This window comes from Trichechus manatus, unplaced genomic scaffold (genome assembly GCF_000243295.1).
Source record: "Trichechus manatus latirostris isolate Lorelei unplaced genomic scaffold, TriManLat1.0 scaffold00023, whole genome shotgun sequence".
Classification (NCBI taxonomy): Eukaryota; Metazoa; Chordata; class Mammalia; order Sirenia; family Trichechidae; genus Trichechus; species Trichechus manatus.
The window spans coordinates 22,947,393-22,962,322 of record NW_004443959.1 but is presented as its reverse complement, the minus strand read 5'-3'; the positions used below and the strand labels follow the sequence as shown (position 1 = coordinate 22,962,322).

General features: G+C 40.0%; 1 protein-coding gene across 1 annotated transcript in view; it reads right to left on the bottom strand.

The window, feature by feature from the left end:
* DLGAP2 (DLG associated protein 2) overlaps nucleotides 1-14,930 on the bottom strand; it is a 216,922-nt gene that overhangs the window by 16,668 nt on the left and 185,324 nt on the right. Inside the window, exons 8-9 of the mRNA XM_012554554.2 lie at nucleotides 8,292-8,377; nucleotides 6,075-6,490 (exon numbers count right to left, since the gene is read on the bottom strand). Coding sequence (XP_012410008.2) covers nucleotides 6,075-6,490; nucleotides 8,292-8,377 — 502 coding nt within the window. The remainder of the gene's footprint in view (nucleotides 1-6,074; nucleotides 6,491-8,291; nucleotides 8,378-14,930) is intronic.

The window sequence follows — 14,930 nt, the reverse complement described above, 5'->3', positions numbered from 1 at the left end:
AAACCACTCCCGGCTCTGTTAGCCCATGGGTGTATGACTCTAATCAGGTGTCAATTTAGATTATTAGCTATTTTAAGAGGAGTTGTTTTGGGGCAATAGAACTTCCCAACACCTTTCACAAGACACTATCTATATATTTGCTCCCCTTTTCAGTTCCTTATGAGGTTCACATCTCAGTGGAATTACTGAGTAAGCTAACTTATTGTAGCTTTGAAATGATTTCTTTTTTTTTTTTCAGGAAATACACTAATTATTTCTTTCACTTTATGCCATTTACCCATTTGGCTTCATAAAATTAATACAAAAACCCTAAAACACTAGTGATACTTTGCAATCTCTCCAGAAAATCTGTATTTGTATATTAATAACATACATGACAATTTACATACTCTAGGAGTCCCCAGGATCCCTGGTGGCGCAGTGGTTAAGCGTTAGGCTGCTAACCATAAGGTCAGCAGTACGAATCCACCAACTGCTCCTTGTAAACTCTATACGGCAGTTCTACTTTGTCCTATAGGGTCGCTGGGTGGTGCAAGCAGTAAAGTGCATGATTAGCGATTACAAACCAAAAGATTGACTTTTTGAACCCACCTAGAGGTCCTTTGGAAGAAAACCCTGGCAATCTGCTTCCGAAAGGCCACAGGCTTAAAAAACTCGATGCAGTGCAGTTCTACTTTGCAACATATGGGGCCGCCATGAGTCAGAACTGACTCCATGGCAACTTTTTTTTTTAACTGATGCATTCATTAATATGACTTACCTTAAACCAGGGTTTATTTGTTCCCCATATAGTTTTCATTAACCACAGAGAACTGAATGAATGTGGATTTGTTCAATCAGTTCAGGGAACTGTGACTGTAGAGTTACAGTTTTGGCAAAAATTATTTCATGTAATGGAGAATTTCAATAGTCTTTACTTTTTAAAAGCATCTTAACCAATAACCCTGCATCTGTTCTTCAAATTTGAACTAGAATTGGAGGTTATCTTACCTTTAAAAAATTATTAGAGAGATATTTGAACTCGATTAATATGGTGCTATTTTATGTGCAAACACGCAGATCAAATACATATTAAACTCTCTGTCATCTTTGTTCACATAAAGATAAAGATATCCAGGCAACTTAAAAGAAATTAAAAAAATCACAATAACTATCAATGTGTCCATTCTCTAGCCACCATTTTGAAGGATAAACAGTTTAATCTAATCTTAATGCTGAAAGTGTTCAATTGTATGAAATCAAAAGGAGAACAAGTTTATTTCTGCTTTAGGTTTGACATGAAAGTTTAAAGCAATGCAATGATATTTAGTGATTAAATACAAATTTTAAAAAGATAGAAAATAAAAATTGTCTTGTTGGTATCTATAGAATGGGCTACTTCCCCAGCACCTGTAGCTGAGGGCAACCAAATGTCTCTACTGAGATTTTCAGAAGTTATGCTTTTATGAAGGTAGGCTTAAAAAAACCATTGCCATCAAGTTGACCCCAACTCATAGCAACCCGATAGGACAGAGTAGAACTGCCCCATAGAGTTTCCAAGCAGCGCCTGGTGGATTCAAACTGCCAACTTTTTGATTGGCAGCCGTAGCTCTTAACCACTGCGCCACCAGGGTTTCCAAAGGTATGCTTAGAAGTGTGAATATCCCTGTTTATTAAAACTCTCTTCCTACCATCTCTTTGTTCCTCCCAATTCTTATTCACAGAGTACTTTGTGCCAGGCACTGTGTTAGGCACTCGGTGGATAATAAAATGAATCAGCATGACCACACCATGCAAGGAGACTCCAATTCCACAGGACAGCAGAGTAGAACTTTGAGAAAATACCTGGACTGTCCTATCCTTTGGGAAACCCATGGGCTCAGCGTGAGTGGAGAATAACAGAGCTGCAAGGGACTTTGAGAAGTTAGCTAACCCAGCCTTTCTCCTACAGGCAAAAAAGGTCAACATTTAAGTCACAGTCTTCTTAATCAGGAACAAAACAAAAGGGCTTAAGTTTCCCAGTTCTTTGCCTTTACTAGTGAGCATGAATACCCTCTCCCTTTTTTTCCCATTAACAGATGAATGAGCTCACTGATAGCCCTGAATGTCCTCTTTCATCACCTTCACCCAGCTCCCCTCGCCTCATCTGACCGACCAAATGGAGCTTATCCCTCAAGGTCCAGCACGAAAGCCATCCTTCTCCATGGAGCCTTCTCTGTATTTTCCCAGGTGAGTGTATCTCTTATATCTCTCAGTTTTTAAAGTATTGTAGCTACACTTCTTTTCTTATGCTTATTATTTTCCACTTATTATAAATAATATAATTTCTTATTTCTTCTGTTCTTCGGCTATTAAAGTCATGTTCTTTGCTATATATTACTCTTTTCTCTGTATCAACCTCTAGTCTACCAGACAGTGGCTTGCTTATAGTTTAGTATTGAGTAAATATTTGTAGAATGTATACATCAATGAAAGAGTCCAGAAGAAAATCTCAAAGGTTCAAAAAGGTTACAAAAAAAAAAAAAAAAAAGACTTGTTTAAGGAAATACAACTGGGAGGCAGCAGAAATTCACTTTCCACTATATTCTGCTAAAGAAAAACACGTTTTCCAAATGCCTAATATTAATAAGGCAGCTGAAATTTAAATATTGTATACCCTAAAATGAGAGACTCTTATTGTTGATCAGTCCCTTATGGGTTATTAAATTCAATCACCCACGTAGTACTTCTGCAGTATTATGCACAGAATTTTCTTGAGTGCCACCAGTGACAAGAAAATCAATACCTGTCATGGCCATGCTTCAGCGCTGAAGCCTTTTAATTGCTAGATCATTCATTGTTAGTTTGAGACGGCATTTGCCTCCTTCTAACTTTCACCTATTATTTTCCAATGGCTAAGGCATGATAAGGCACGATCAGTCCCTGGAGAAGGACATCATGCTTGGCAAAATGCAGGGTCAGCAAAAAAGAGGAAGACCCTCAACAAGATGGATTGACACAGTGGCTGCAACAAGGGGCTCAAGCATAACAATGACTGTGAGGATGGTGTAGGACTGGTCAGTGTTTCGTTCTGTTGTACTATGAGTCGGAACCAACTCGATGGTACCTAACAGCAACAACAAGGCGTGATAACCTAAGTATGTATGTTATTGGCTCAGGGCTTATCTGTGGACACCAGATGGATGTCACAGCTGTAGTGGGATCACGATGAAGTAAACGGCTGGGGATAAGGACTTGACATTTTCTAAAACAGCAGAAGAAAGTAGTAAATAAGAACAGACAGGAAGGAAGCATATAAAGAAGAAAGTTTCTAGTAAAATAACATTTTGATTTACTAACTTAAGAGAGTCTAATGGGAAAGCACAGTCATGTCAGACAGCTCTGATGAGTCCTGATTCCACCGCTCTACTTCATGAGATTTGCGGCATGATATTAACCTCTCGGTTCCCTCGTTTTCTAAATGGTGACAGTATCTACCTGTTACATTGTGGTGAGCATTAAATGAAGTCTATAAAGCACTTAGCATAGTCCCTGGCATCGAATAAGTTTCAATAAGTGGTGACTCAAAGGCTTCATTCTTTTCTTTTTTAAAAATTATCTCTTTTTGATAAAATACTGACTAAATTAAAAGTCCACATGAAATATAGGAAATTATGATAAGGCAAGTACTGCCCTGTGTTATCTTATAAACACAGGAACAACGAATGTCTTTCTTTCCTACACACACAAAAGGAGACCAGAACTTTTACAATGTATAAAATCAATGGTGTAAATTCAAATGACAATACACTGCCCAGTCCTGCGTCATCCTCACCATCGTTGCCCTGTTTGAGTCCATCGTTACAGCCACTGATCAGACAATGTTCCACTGTTCTTCATAAGGTTTTCACTGGCAGTTCTTTCAGAAGTAGACTGCCAGGTCCTTCTTTCTAGTCTGTCTTAGTCTGGAAGCTCTGCTGAAATCTGTCCACCACGGGTGACCCTGCTGGTATTTGAAACAGCAGTGGCAAAGCTTCCAACATCACCGCAACATGTAAGCCCCCACAGTATGACAAACGGACTACAAGAGGTAGTTGATTGGGCATAGACTTAGGCAATTAACTTTTTCTGTGTTTTATCTTTGTGAAAGAGGTCATAAATCCGTATTACAATTAAAATGATTGTGCCAGGCGGAAATGTATACTGACAAGTAGAAAAATGTCACAGAAAATGAGTAATTATTAAACATCAGAATTATGAACAATCACCCCATTCAGTGTGCCCGAAACTGATGATAAACGCAAACGAACGTTAGGTGAGCAATTTGAATACTGTTCCTCTGACATTTATCAGCCCTGTGCAGAATGTAGACAGAGCCGAGCTGAGAGAGCAGGTTCAAATGCTTTACCATGGCAACACTTTGTCCAAAACACTAAATGGCTAATAATAACTCATGTAAACAAATCTGTGGAATTTGATGATTCAGAGAGAAATGGGTAAGAATAGAATCAGTCATTTCAAGGCGTGATTCCCCTTTCTTCACAGGTTAACAGCATAAGTCAGAACAGCTAAAAATGTTAACACAAAAATTATTTTCTCTGATTTCTTGGATTCCAAGGCCATTGTGCTCGGTAAGTTACCGTCAATATAATTTCATCATGGTACTTCCATTTCTGGGGTTATTGACACACTCCATTACAGCAGTCATCAAGCAATGCAATGTCAGGGCCAAATTCCCAAGGACATCAGCTATCCTTCCAAAGTTCAGAATTTATGGTCATCTAATAAATGTATTTTGGACATGTTATCAGGAGGGATCAGTCCCTGGAGAAGGACATCATGCTTGGTAAAGTAGAGGGTCAGCAAAAAAGAAGAAGTCCCTCAACGAGATGGATTGATACCATGGCTGCAACAATGGGCTCAAACATAACAACGATCATGAGGGTGGTGCAGGATCGGGCAGTGTTTCTTTCTGTTGTATGAAGGGTCGCTATGAATCAACCGACTTGCCAGCACCTAACAGCAACAATAAATGTATAACGGAAATCATGGAAAAAGAAAACTAAATACTTTGAGGAGAATATGATTTGCCAAGTCAAGACATTCTGAAATACCTTCGTAGAATTCTATTTTGGTAAAGACAAGTCCTAGTCCTAAATATTTTGCAATTATATTCTTGGTATTCTCAGCCTATTAATAAAGAAAATTTATTTTAGAAAATTTTATTTTAGAAATAAAAATAAATAAATTTCTATTTATTTATAAATCATGTACAGCAATTTCCGAAGAATGCTGTTTCTGAGAAATCCTGAGGAAAAGTTTCTTCAGGTAAATGCGTGGGAACTGGAGAATAAGAGATGCTGTCCCTTTCCACACGGAGACTCAGAGACCTCTCTGAACCATAAAGTGTTTACAGCAGATCTGCTTTGCTGACACTTGGCCAAGGCAATCCTGCACATTTCCATTTAATTCAATGATCAGAACACTGGTAACCCAGTATCATATACCTTAGTGGTTGAATCTTTTATTTATCATCAACTTTTCTTTGGCAAGGAGCCCTGGTGGCACAGTGGTTAAGCGTTTGCCTGCTAACCAAAAGGTCAGTGGTGGGAACCCACCAGCTCCTCCGAGGGAAAAGCATGCGGCAGTCTGCTTCCATTAAGATTACAGCCTTGGAGACCCTATGGGGCAGTTGTACTCTGTCCTATAGGGTCGCTCTGAGTTGGAATTCAACTTAACGACAATGGAGGTTTTTCTTTGGCATAAGAAATTTTAGAAAACAATCAAAATGCTCCACATTAAATCATTGCCAGAATTCAAGAGAACTGACAAGTGGAATATGAGATAAACTACATTACCAAGAAAACTGTTAGGACAATTGATCTCATATTCAACTTATCTAAAAATAAATAAATAAAAGACCCCTTTCAATATTTTAGTGATTGCCTTTCTATTTATTTATTTTCTTAGAATTGAGGAGGATGTCAGAAAGCACATTTATATTTATTTACCCAAATATCTAAAGAATTTTTCCTCATTAATATTCACATTCACTTGTTTTTTTAATTGAAAAATTACGTGTCTAAAGAAAAACAGGAAAAAGAAAGTGTTCTTACTTTCTTCTGAGAGATCATTTTCTTCTGCTTCTCTTTCCATCTCTTTACACCAGCCTTCCATTCTCTTTGTCTCTGTGTGCAGCAGTTTCAAAAACCATGACCCATCTCTGCGACATGGAGACATTCTCCCAGTTTCTACTGTCTCAATGGATGGCTCCAACCACGGGTCGGGAGGGGGAAGGTTTGAAGTATCAACTTGGGTCCTATAATCTTCTCTGTAACTGAAGAGTCCCTGTGTCCGTACAGTTCTTACCGCTCCATACTGAGTAGGAGTGCTAGGTTCTGAGTGTCGCTGGAAGGATGAACCAAACTGGAGACCTTTGTCCTCCATGGTGATGTGTCCCGGGAAGCCCTCCAGTTCCAAGTCTGCTTGGACGGCGGCAGTTACACTATTGGAACGTTTAAAACGTCCGTGTCTGGAAAAGGAGGAAAAGAAGACAAAATGGTAGACTTCCTGAGGTGACGTTAAATGTGCCACAAAATCCTAAATGTGCCTTTTAAGGAGCAGGCCTGAACCACAACAGTCTAACAACTGAATAAAAAAAAATTGTTTTTATCTACATAATATTTTGGTATTTCATCCGTGAAAGTATGTTTGGTGTTGCAAATAATTGAGCTTTAACATCTACCTAGGTCTCAATGTCTTATGACGGCCACTTAAGATTTAAGTTTACTGAATAACACCCCTGATGATACAATGAGTTAATGTAGTCCATTAAACCACTCTCTTCAAATGGTTATGTTCCTTTCAGAAATGTGCTGCAAGTTTATTCAACTTGCTTTATGTTGCATGTATGTGAAATGATGCCTTCTGTTGCTCCTTTTATGTAAATAATATCCGTGTCATAATGGGTTTTAGTGACTACCCATATCACATTCCAGGCCATAAGCTTCCTCTCCTAGCTTAATAACTTAATATCATCCCCATTAACTTTTATGCAAAATGTTGTTGTTGTTAGGTGCCATCAAGTGGTTCCAACTCATAGCGACCCTATGTACAGCAGAGCGAAACACTGCCTGGTCCTGCACCATCCTCACGATTGTTGCTATGCTGGAGCCCGTTATTGGCAGCCGCTGTGTCAGTCCACCTCGCTGAAGGTCAAAATAATGAACCCAAAGTCTGTCTTCAGCTGGTGCTTTAAAAAAACATTCTCATTGTATGTATCTATTTCCACACAGCCGATGACTGAAATGATTGGCAGGAAATCAGCCTATAATTGGAGACCAGATATTTCCGGGTGAGAACTCTGAGTGGATATGACCCGAGAGGGCAGAGTGTGTGTGTGTGTGTCGGGGGGGGGGGGTCTGTACATCCCAAGTTTACTGTAGATACAAGTTTAGGCTCCTCACCAACTGAATCCACAGATGGCAAACAGCTGTGTTTACAGCTGGTTAACGAATTTGCCACTTATTTCCTTTGCTAGAGGCAAAAGGGATGACAATGAACCGCTGATTAGGATGGAGGGCAGCAAGCCAGTTTCCCAGGTGCAAAAGATGTCCAGTTTCTAAGAAGCCTACTTGGAAAATTTGCAGAAGCCATTAATTTGTGGTCCAAATTTCTTTGCAATCAAAATCTTTATAGGTTGGGTTCTAAAACCTTCCACTATGAGGCATACTACTCAGCACTTTACCTGGGAGATGCTAATTGAAGTTCAAGATACAATGCTGTCATTACCACTTGTTATTATGAAATTTACAATATACTGTATATTATTAAAAATACAAAACGATTATCCTGCCCTTGTTGCAAAAATAACACTACTGTAATGAACATCTTTTATATTTTTTATTTTAGCTAGTTCTTTTATAAGCGAAACAATTCCCTGGTGTAACTAAGGCCTTGAACTTCTTTCATTCTCTCTCTTTCTGTCTTTTCACTTTTAACATTATCAGGTGGGAAAACATACATTACCCTCAGCCCATTCTTTTCGTTTGGATAAAAAAGTCTGACTTTCAGAGCTGTGAGCCACTCTGCTTTCAGAGGTGTAAATTACTTTAGAAAGAATTAGTGCCTTGCCTCTTGGGGAAAAAAAAGACCTTGGTGAATGTTAGTTCATAGTTGAACGATATGAATTGAAAAGTATAAATATTTGACCCTGTTTCCACAGATGGCACGAATTACTGTCGGTCAGTATGATCTAGAGGCTCACGACCAGCTTGTGAACAAACAGCCCCCACTTGGGAAACATCATATATTCTGAAGGGGGGTTGAGTTACCGCTTTTCATCTTCTACTTGCACGCCAACAGAGTGATATTCCCGTAGGCCTCGGCTCTCCGTGTCAGAATCTGTAGCTGTTTCCACCTAATTCAACACAAAACATCTTATTTTAGAACTGAAATGTGGGGCCTGGGCAAGGGACTATTTTTTTGTTGTTCATTTGCTGTAATTAATTATGCATTTGTTTAATTAATGCAGAGATGCACTTGACCCAGTAAAATCCCAAAGAAAGGGAAATGCAATTCATATTTGTGTATTTATGTCGCTACTGGGCTTCATCGAATTTTACATAACTACTTGAACTCAACAGGGCACTTCTGCCTTTTAAATGTATGCAAATAAAATGGCTCAGTCCAGCTCTGGCAAACAGCGGTTTTTGTTGGGCTGCATTTTTATAGGACTTAAAAGCTCTTATCACATCCTATGGTGAAGAAAGTAAGAACAGCATGAATCAAACATGGCTAACAAAAACAAATAAGCAATTTAATAGAATTATACTGATGGCTGCATCCACATACAAAAGACAGAAAGGAATTTAAGCATTTTGTCGAAACATGAAGGCAATCTCTCCATCTACTGCTAGCACTCACATTTGCTGATACATTGCTAATACAGGGCAGCACTGTGTCAGCAGGATGATGTCACATCAGAGCAGAAATTGTATTCCACAGAGGATCTTTAGTGTAGCTTATTTGCCAGAAAGTTCCCCCACAGCCATGAAGAATTTTAATGATCATCGGCAGTGTAAACTTATCACACGAGGGAGTTCTAGTACAGTAAGTTTTCTTTAAAAAAAGTCTCAGTATAAAAAGTCTGTGAAACCAAAGGTTAGTTAAATCATAAATAGTCCATGGTACTCAACTGTCTTTCTTTTTTCGCAAAAATATTACCTATCATATCGAAAGAATTTTGGACCTCTATCCATAATGTAGGAGCCGTGGTGGCACAGCAGTTAAAGCGCTTTGGATGCTAACTGAAAGGTCGGTGGTTCAAACCCACCAGCCGCTCCATGGGAGAAAGATGTGGCAGTCTGCTTGTTCCTTAATGATTTACAGCCTCGGACACCCTGTGGGGCAGTTCTACTCTGTCCTATAAGGTCGCTAGGAGTCGGAATCGACTCAACAGCAGTGGGTTCGGTTTTGGTTTATCCAAAATGTCACAACCTAGTTGTAAAACACATTTTTTTCTTAAAAATATTAGCGATCACTAGAAGCGTAAGGAACAAACCATTAAACAAGTAATTATGACACCAAACTCTGTGAGTTACGAGAGAAAAGCTGTACTTTAAAAATTTAATTATAATTTGTAATTGACCGAAGGCGAAGTCTATGAAAATGAGGGATACACTGAAGTTGTGACTAACACAAGTAATGATAAAAATAATAATAGTAACTGTCACTAATACTTATTTCATGCTTACCATGGACCAGGCACTGTGCTAAGAACACGATACTAATTTTCTCATGTAATCCTCGCAACAAGCCTGTTGTTAATAGGCACACATTACAGTTGGGGAACCAGGAAAGGTAAGTAACTTGCCCAAGGGCACACAGCTTGTTCTTGGCAGAGATAGGATTCAAACCTAGATCTTCCGATAACAGAGCCTGCACTCTTCGTTAATCTTGTACGGCCAGGATAAAGGTGGTCAATTGAAGACCCTGGAGCTCCTGGTTAGTTACTAGCTGTGGAAAATGATGAGATACATCAATTTTTTTTATTGGTATAATTCTGAAGACGTGCATAGAAGTTGTACGTAATTTGCATTGCATGTTTTGATAGACGGAGCAAGAAATAGATTGACTACAGGAGGAAGAGAATTTTTGACTGAAAATCCTAACTCTGCTGTTAATCACTATTCCTCTTTCTAGTTTTAAATGGGTGATGGTTTTATTAAATTTTCCCTTGCTGGACATGGAGATTATTATTATAATTATTTACACAGAATGAGCATAATAAAAAAAGACATGGATTCACAAGCACCATGTATACATATACATGACTAAAAACAAACACAACAAAAACATGACTTTTTTTTCCTTTCTTTAGTCTCCAAATTTTATTGCAAAAAATTGTTATTTTTATAGTGAATTAGAAAAATACAGCTTTTGCGGTCAGTCAGATCTTGCCACTTACTGACTGTGTAACTCTTAGGTAGGTTTCTTTCTTTTTTGTTGGGTCTTAGCTTGCTTACCTCAAAGATGAAGGTGACATCAAACATCTTATTTGATTCATGTAAAACTCTCATTACAAAGCCCATTCATGTAAGTTTGTCTACCAAAAACACCAACCCATTGCTGTCGATTCGATTTCAACTCATAGAGACCCTAAAGGACAGGGTAGAACTGTCCCATAGGGTTTCCAAAGAGCGGCTGGTGGATTCTAACTGCTGACCTTTTGGTTAGCAGTCAAGCTCTTAACCACTGCGCCACCAGGGTGCCAAGTCTGTCTACAGCAAATATTAATTCTGTGTGTTCTCTCACCACAAATTTTCAGATTGTCAAGTGAATAACTATATATATACATACATATATATATGATTTATGTATATACCAAACCCTTTGCCTTCAAGTCAGTTCCGACTCATAGTGACCCTATAGGACAGAATAGAACTGCCCCAAAGGGTTTCCAAGGAGCGGCTGGTGGATTTGAACTGTCAACCTTTTGGGTAGCAGCCGAGCTCTTAACCACTGTTCCACCTGGACTCCATATATATATATGTATATATGTATAAATTAAAACAGTGTATATTTGATATATTTTATAGATTTTACAGTGGTTGACAAATGAAACCTTTTTAAGTTCCCTAGTGTTAGGAACCCTGGTTGCACAGTGGTTAAGGTTCTCGACTGCTAACTGAAAGGCTGGCAGTTTGAAACTACCAGCAGCTCTGCAGGAGAAAGATGTGGCAGTCTGCTCCCGTAGAGACTTACAGCCTTGGAAACCCTATGGGGTCGCTATAAATAGGAATCTACTCGACGGCAGTGGCAATGTTGGAAGGTGACGGTCTGATGGGGGATATAATAAAATCATATATGGCCAGAATGAGTTGAATCAATTGCAGAAACACTGGGAGTAGAGAGAGAAAAAAAGCAAGTTTAGGACAAAAAAAAAGGAACCACTATTTTGCACAGTGGAAAGGAAACTCTAAGAATTCTTTTCCCAAGAGGAAATTATGGACTTCAAATTAAAAACAAAACAAAACAAAACAAAAAACCTTTGAAAAATATATGTATGTATTTATTTTAAAAGATCTAATATGTACTAGTTAGCGATTCTAAGCATTGAGGAGAAAAAAAGATGAACCAGCAAAATCACTGTATTTTCAAGGGACCCACCAGCCACTCCACGGGAGAAAGCTGTGGCACTCTGCTTCCATAATGATCGACAGCCTTGGAAATCCTATGGGATCAGTTCTACTCTGTCCTGTAGGGTCACCACGAGTCAGAATTGACTCAACAGCAATGGGTTTTTATATTTTAGAAGTAAAGACTGTACTTGAGGAGCTCATTGATGAATGAGGAAGACAGTCACACAGACAAATAATTACTGCACTGATGGTTATGTGCCTTTGTGGCAAAGTGTTAAGGTACCATGGGAATGGGGAAGAATCACTTAGCAGTTCCGGGGGCAATGTCACCAGTGATTTACGCTGAGCCATATGCCCTAATGAGAAGTGGGCTAAGGGACATTCTTAAACATGGTCTGTTTAAGAAGCAAGGAGTTTGGTATGGCTGGTCTGTGTGTGTGTGTGTGTGTGTGTGTGTGTGAGTGTGTGTGAGTGTGTGTGTGTGGGGGGTGCGTTACTGATGGAAGACGAGAAGGAAGAGATAGGCAGGCCCTCGTATGCTCTGGTTCTCTATCTGGTGGGTGGGCCTCGGTTTTCAGAGACAGATAAACCCAGTTCAGCCTCTGACTAAGCCCCAGCCTTTGCACTGACCCTAAAGAATGAATCTGGTGCTGTCCTGGAAGAAGTAGAGCCAGAATGCTCCTTAGAAGCAAGGATGGCAAGACTTCATCTCACATACTTTGGACACATTATCAGGAGGGACCAGTCCCAGGAGAAAGACATCATGCTTGGTAAATGAGAGGGTCTTTGAAAAAGAGGACGACCCTCCACGAGTTGGAGTGACACAGTGCTGCGACAAGGGGTGGGAGCTGTTGCCCAGTAATATTCTGCTACAGCTCATTTTATGCTTTGCATTCAAAACCTTACACATTGCAAGGTAGGCACGTTGCTTTTGATACAAAACCATCGTATTTCCCTCGGGGACCTATTATAAGTCTAAGAGTTAAGTATGATTTGTAAATCCTGCTGCTATCAAATGCTTATAAAGCTGTAGCATAAGCCGCTATGAAGAGCGGAGGGGTGGAAGGATCAGGTTAAAACATGAAATGGATCCAGGCTAGTGAGACAGACTTAATTCACGGGTTAGTGGTAAACTAACACTTCTACGTTGGTGCGGGCGTGTGAAACGAACGACAGCATGGGCTTCCATACGTTGTGCCCCTTTATCCCACAATGGTCTAGCGATGTAACAGAGTGGGAATCCTCTTCATTCTAGAGACGAGGCTATTGAGGGAGAAGGAATCGAAGGATTCCTGCCTGTGAAACCAGGACTTCCTTCTACTAAACTGCAGTAGCTGGGAGCAGTAAACGTTTTCAATAGGGTTGTACAAACGCACACACACACAAAACTAAAAACTCTGCAATAACAGACAAACAACAGATAAAAACAAACAAACAAACACAAAAGAAACAGTTAAATGTTACCATCACAATGAAGAAACGTGAGGTAGGCCCTATTATTGATTCCAGGCCCAGTGACCTATTTAAGGACTCCCAGAATGACGTCAGCAAGTTCTTCCGGGCTCCTTATCCCAGGACTGGAGCTCCTGGGTAGTGCAAATGGTTAATGCACTTGGCTGCTAACTGAAAGGCTGGAGGTTTGAGTCCACCCAGAGGCACTTGGGAAGAAAGGCCTGGTGGTCTGCTTCTGAAAAAATCAGCCACTGGAGCCCTATGGAGCACAGTTCCACTCAGACTTACGTGGGGTTGCCAAGAGTCGAAATCAACTCAACGGCAGCTGGATTGGCTATCCTGGGACTGGGCTGTGTGCTCCCAGGGTTCTGTGTGTCTTTTCGCTGGAGGGCCCCCCGCCTGCAAGTCTGGAGACTGATGGGACCTGTCCTCATGTCCTGCTGTACAGGGCTAGTCTCAGAAGCTGGAGCTTTCAGCGATTTGAGGAACACAGGGAACGTCTAGCTTGCTTCTGGTTTAAACGGCACAGGGAGTGACGACTGGATCCAGCAGGAAGTGCGCTGAGATTGGATTCAGTTGCTGGGGTATCACAGTAGACAGAGCCCAGTTTCATAGATGAAATCCTGAAGAAATTGGTTGTATAATGTCCTAAGATGTACTGGACACTTAGGGAGTCATAGCCTCACAAATCAGTGACTCATTTCGGGTACAAGCGCCACAGAAGTTTCATTCAGCAGCATAAATTCTATTCAGTAGTAAGAACAATATTGGTAAAATTCAAATTGTTCTATTGTCTGTCCTCAGACAAAACTCCCTCTGAGCTGCCTTAGTTACCTATGATTTTGGGAAATTAGTGAGCGGTCAGGTGAAAATAAATCCCATTAAATGCTGGTTGGATATCTAAAATGCTAGCCATCTTCTCCTTCGAAAAGCTGTAGGACAGAGTAGACATATCTAGTGTTCCAAAATGGGGAGAGATGAGTTTTCATCCTGAGAGGTTCATGGAATGAGAATCAGGCCCAGCGCACTGAGGGTGCTGAATCATTCTGCCATTTTATTTCTCTTCTTTGGGAAGCAGAACAGAGTTGGGGCTTTGGGATTAGACCTACCTGGATTTCAATTTTGGTTTGGCCACCTAATGGCTATGTACCCTTAGACAAGTAACTTACCCTCCCTGGGCCTCAGCTTCCCCATCTGTGAATTAGGCATAGTAACAGCTAGCACAAAGGGTTATTACGAGCATTAAGCAAGTGGGTAGTGGAGAGTCAGGGGCCCAACAAAATGCCCATAGCTTAAAAAAAAAAATTATTATTATTTTACTTTGTGCCTTGCCAACACTGGATTTGTCTTCAGCCATTCCTCCAACGCCTTTTAGGTGTCTATGGACAGTCTTTGCTCACCTGCTTAAATATCCGTTTCACTCTGCTTCCTTGTTCTTTACTCTTTGGGTTGGCTTCCTAAACACATCTATCTTTAATTTCCTTGGCTATTTTCTTTATCTTGCCACTTGAGTTTCTTTGATTATGTTTTCCTCTGGCTTTTCAATTAACTTCATTTTGACAATTACTAGGTTAAAATCTCGCATAATATTGTGCATTTTTTACTTCCATAAAACAGTTGAAGTAGATCATATTTGTATACTTGTATTCACATTTATCTTTAGCCAACCACTCATCCATTCACTCATTCATTCTTTCATTCACTCACTTGTCCAACATTTATCGAGCACTCTCTATGTGTCAGGTGCTGTGCTAGGTGCTGGGGATTTCAAGATGCATAAGGTATTTCCCGGTCTTCACAAAACACATAGTTTGGGAAGATGGTGTCAAGAAAGCCTTCTAGGAGGGGTTAATGCATGATCTGAGCTTCAGAAGATGA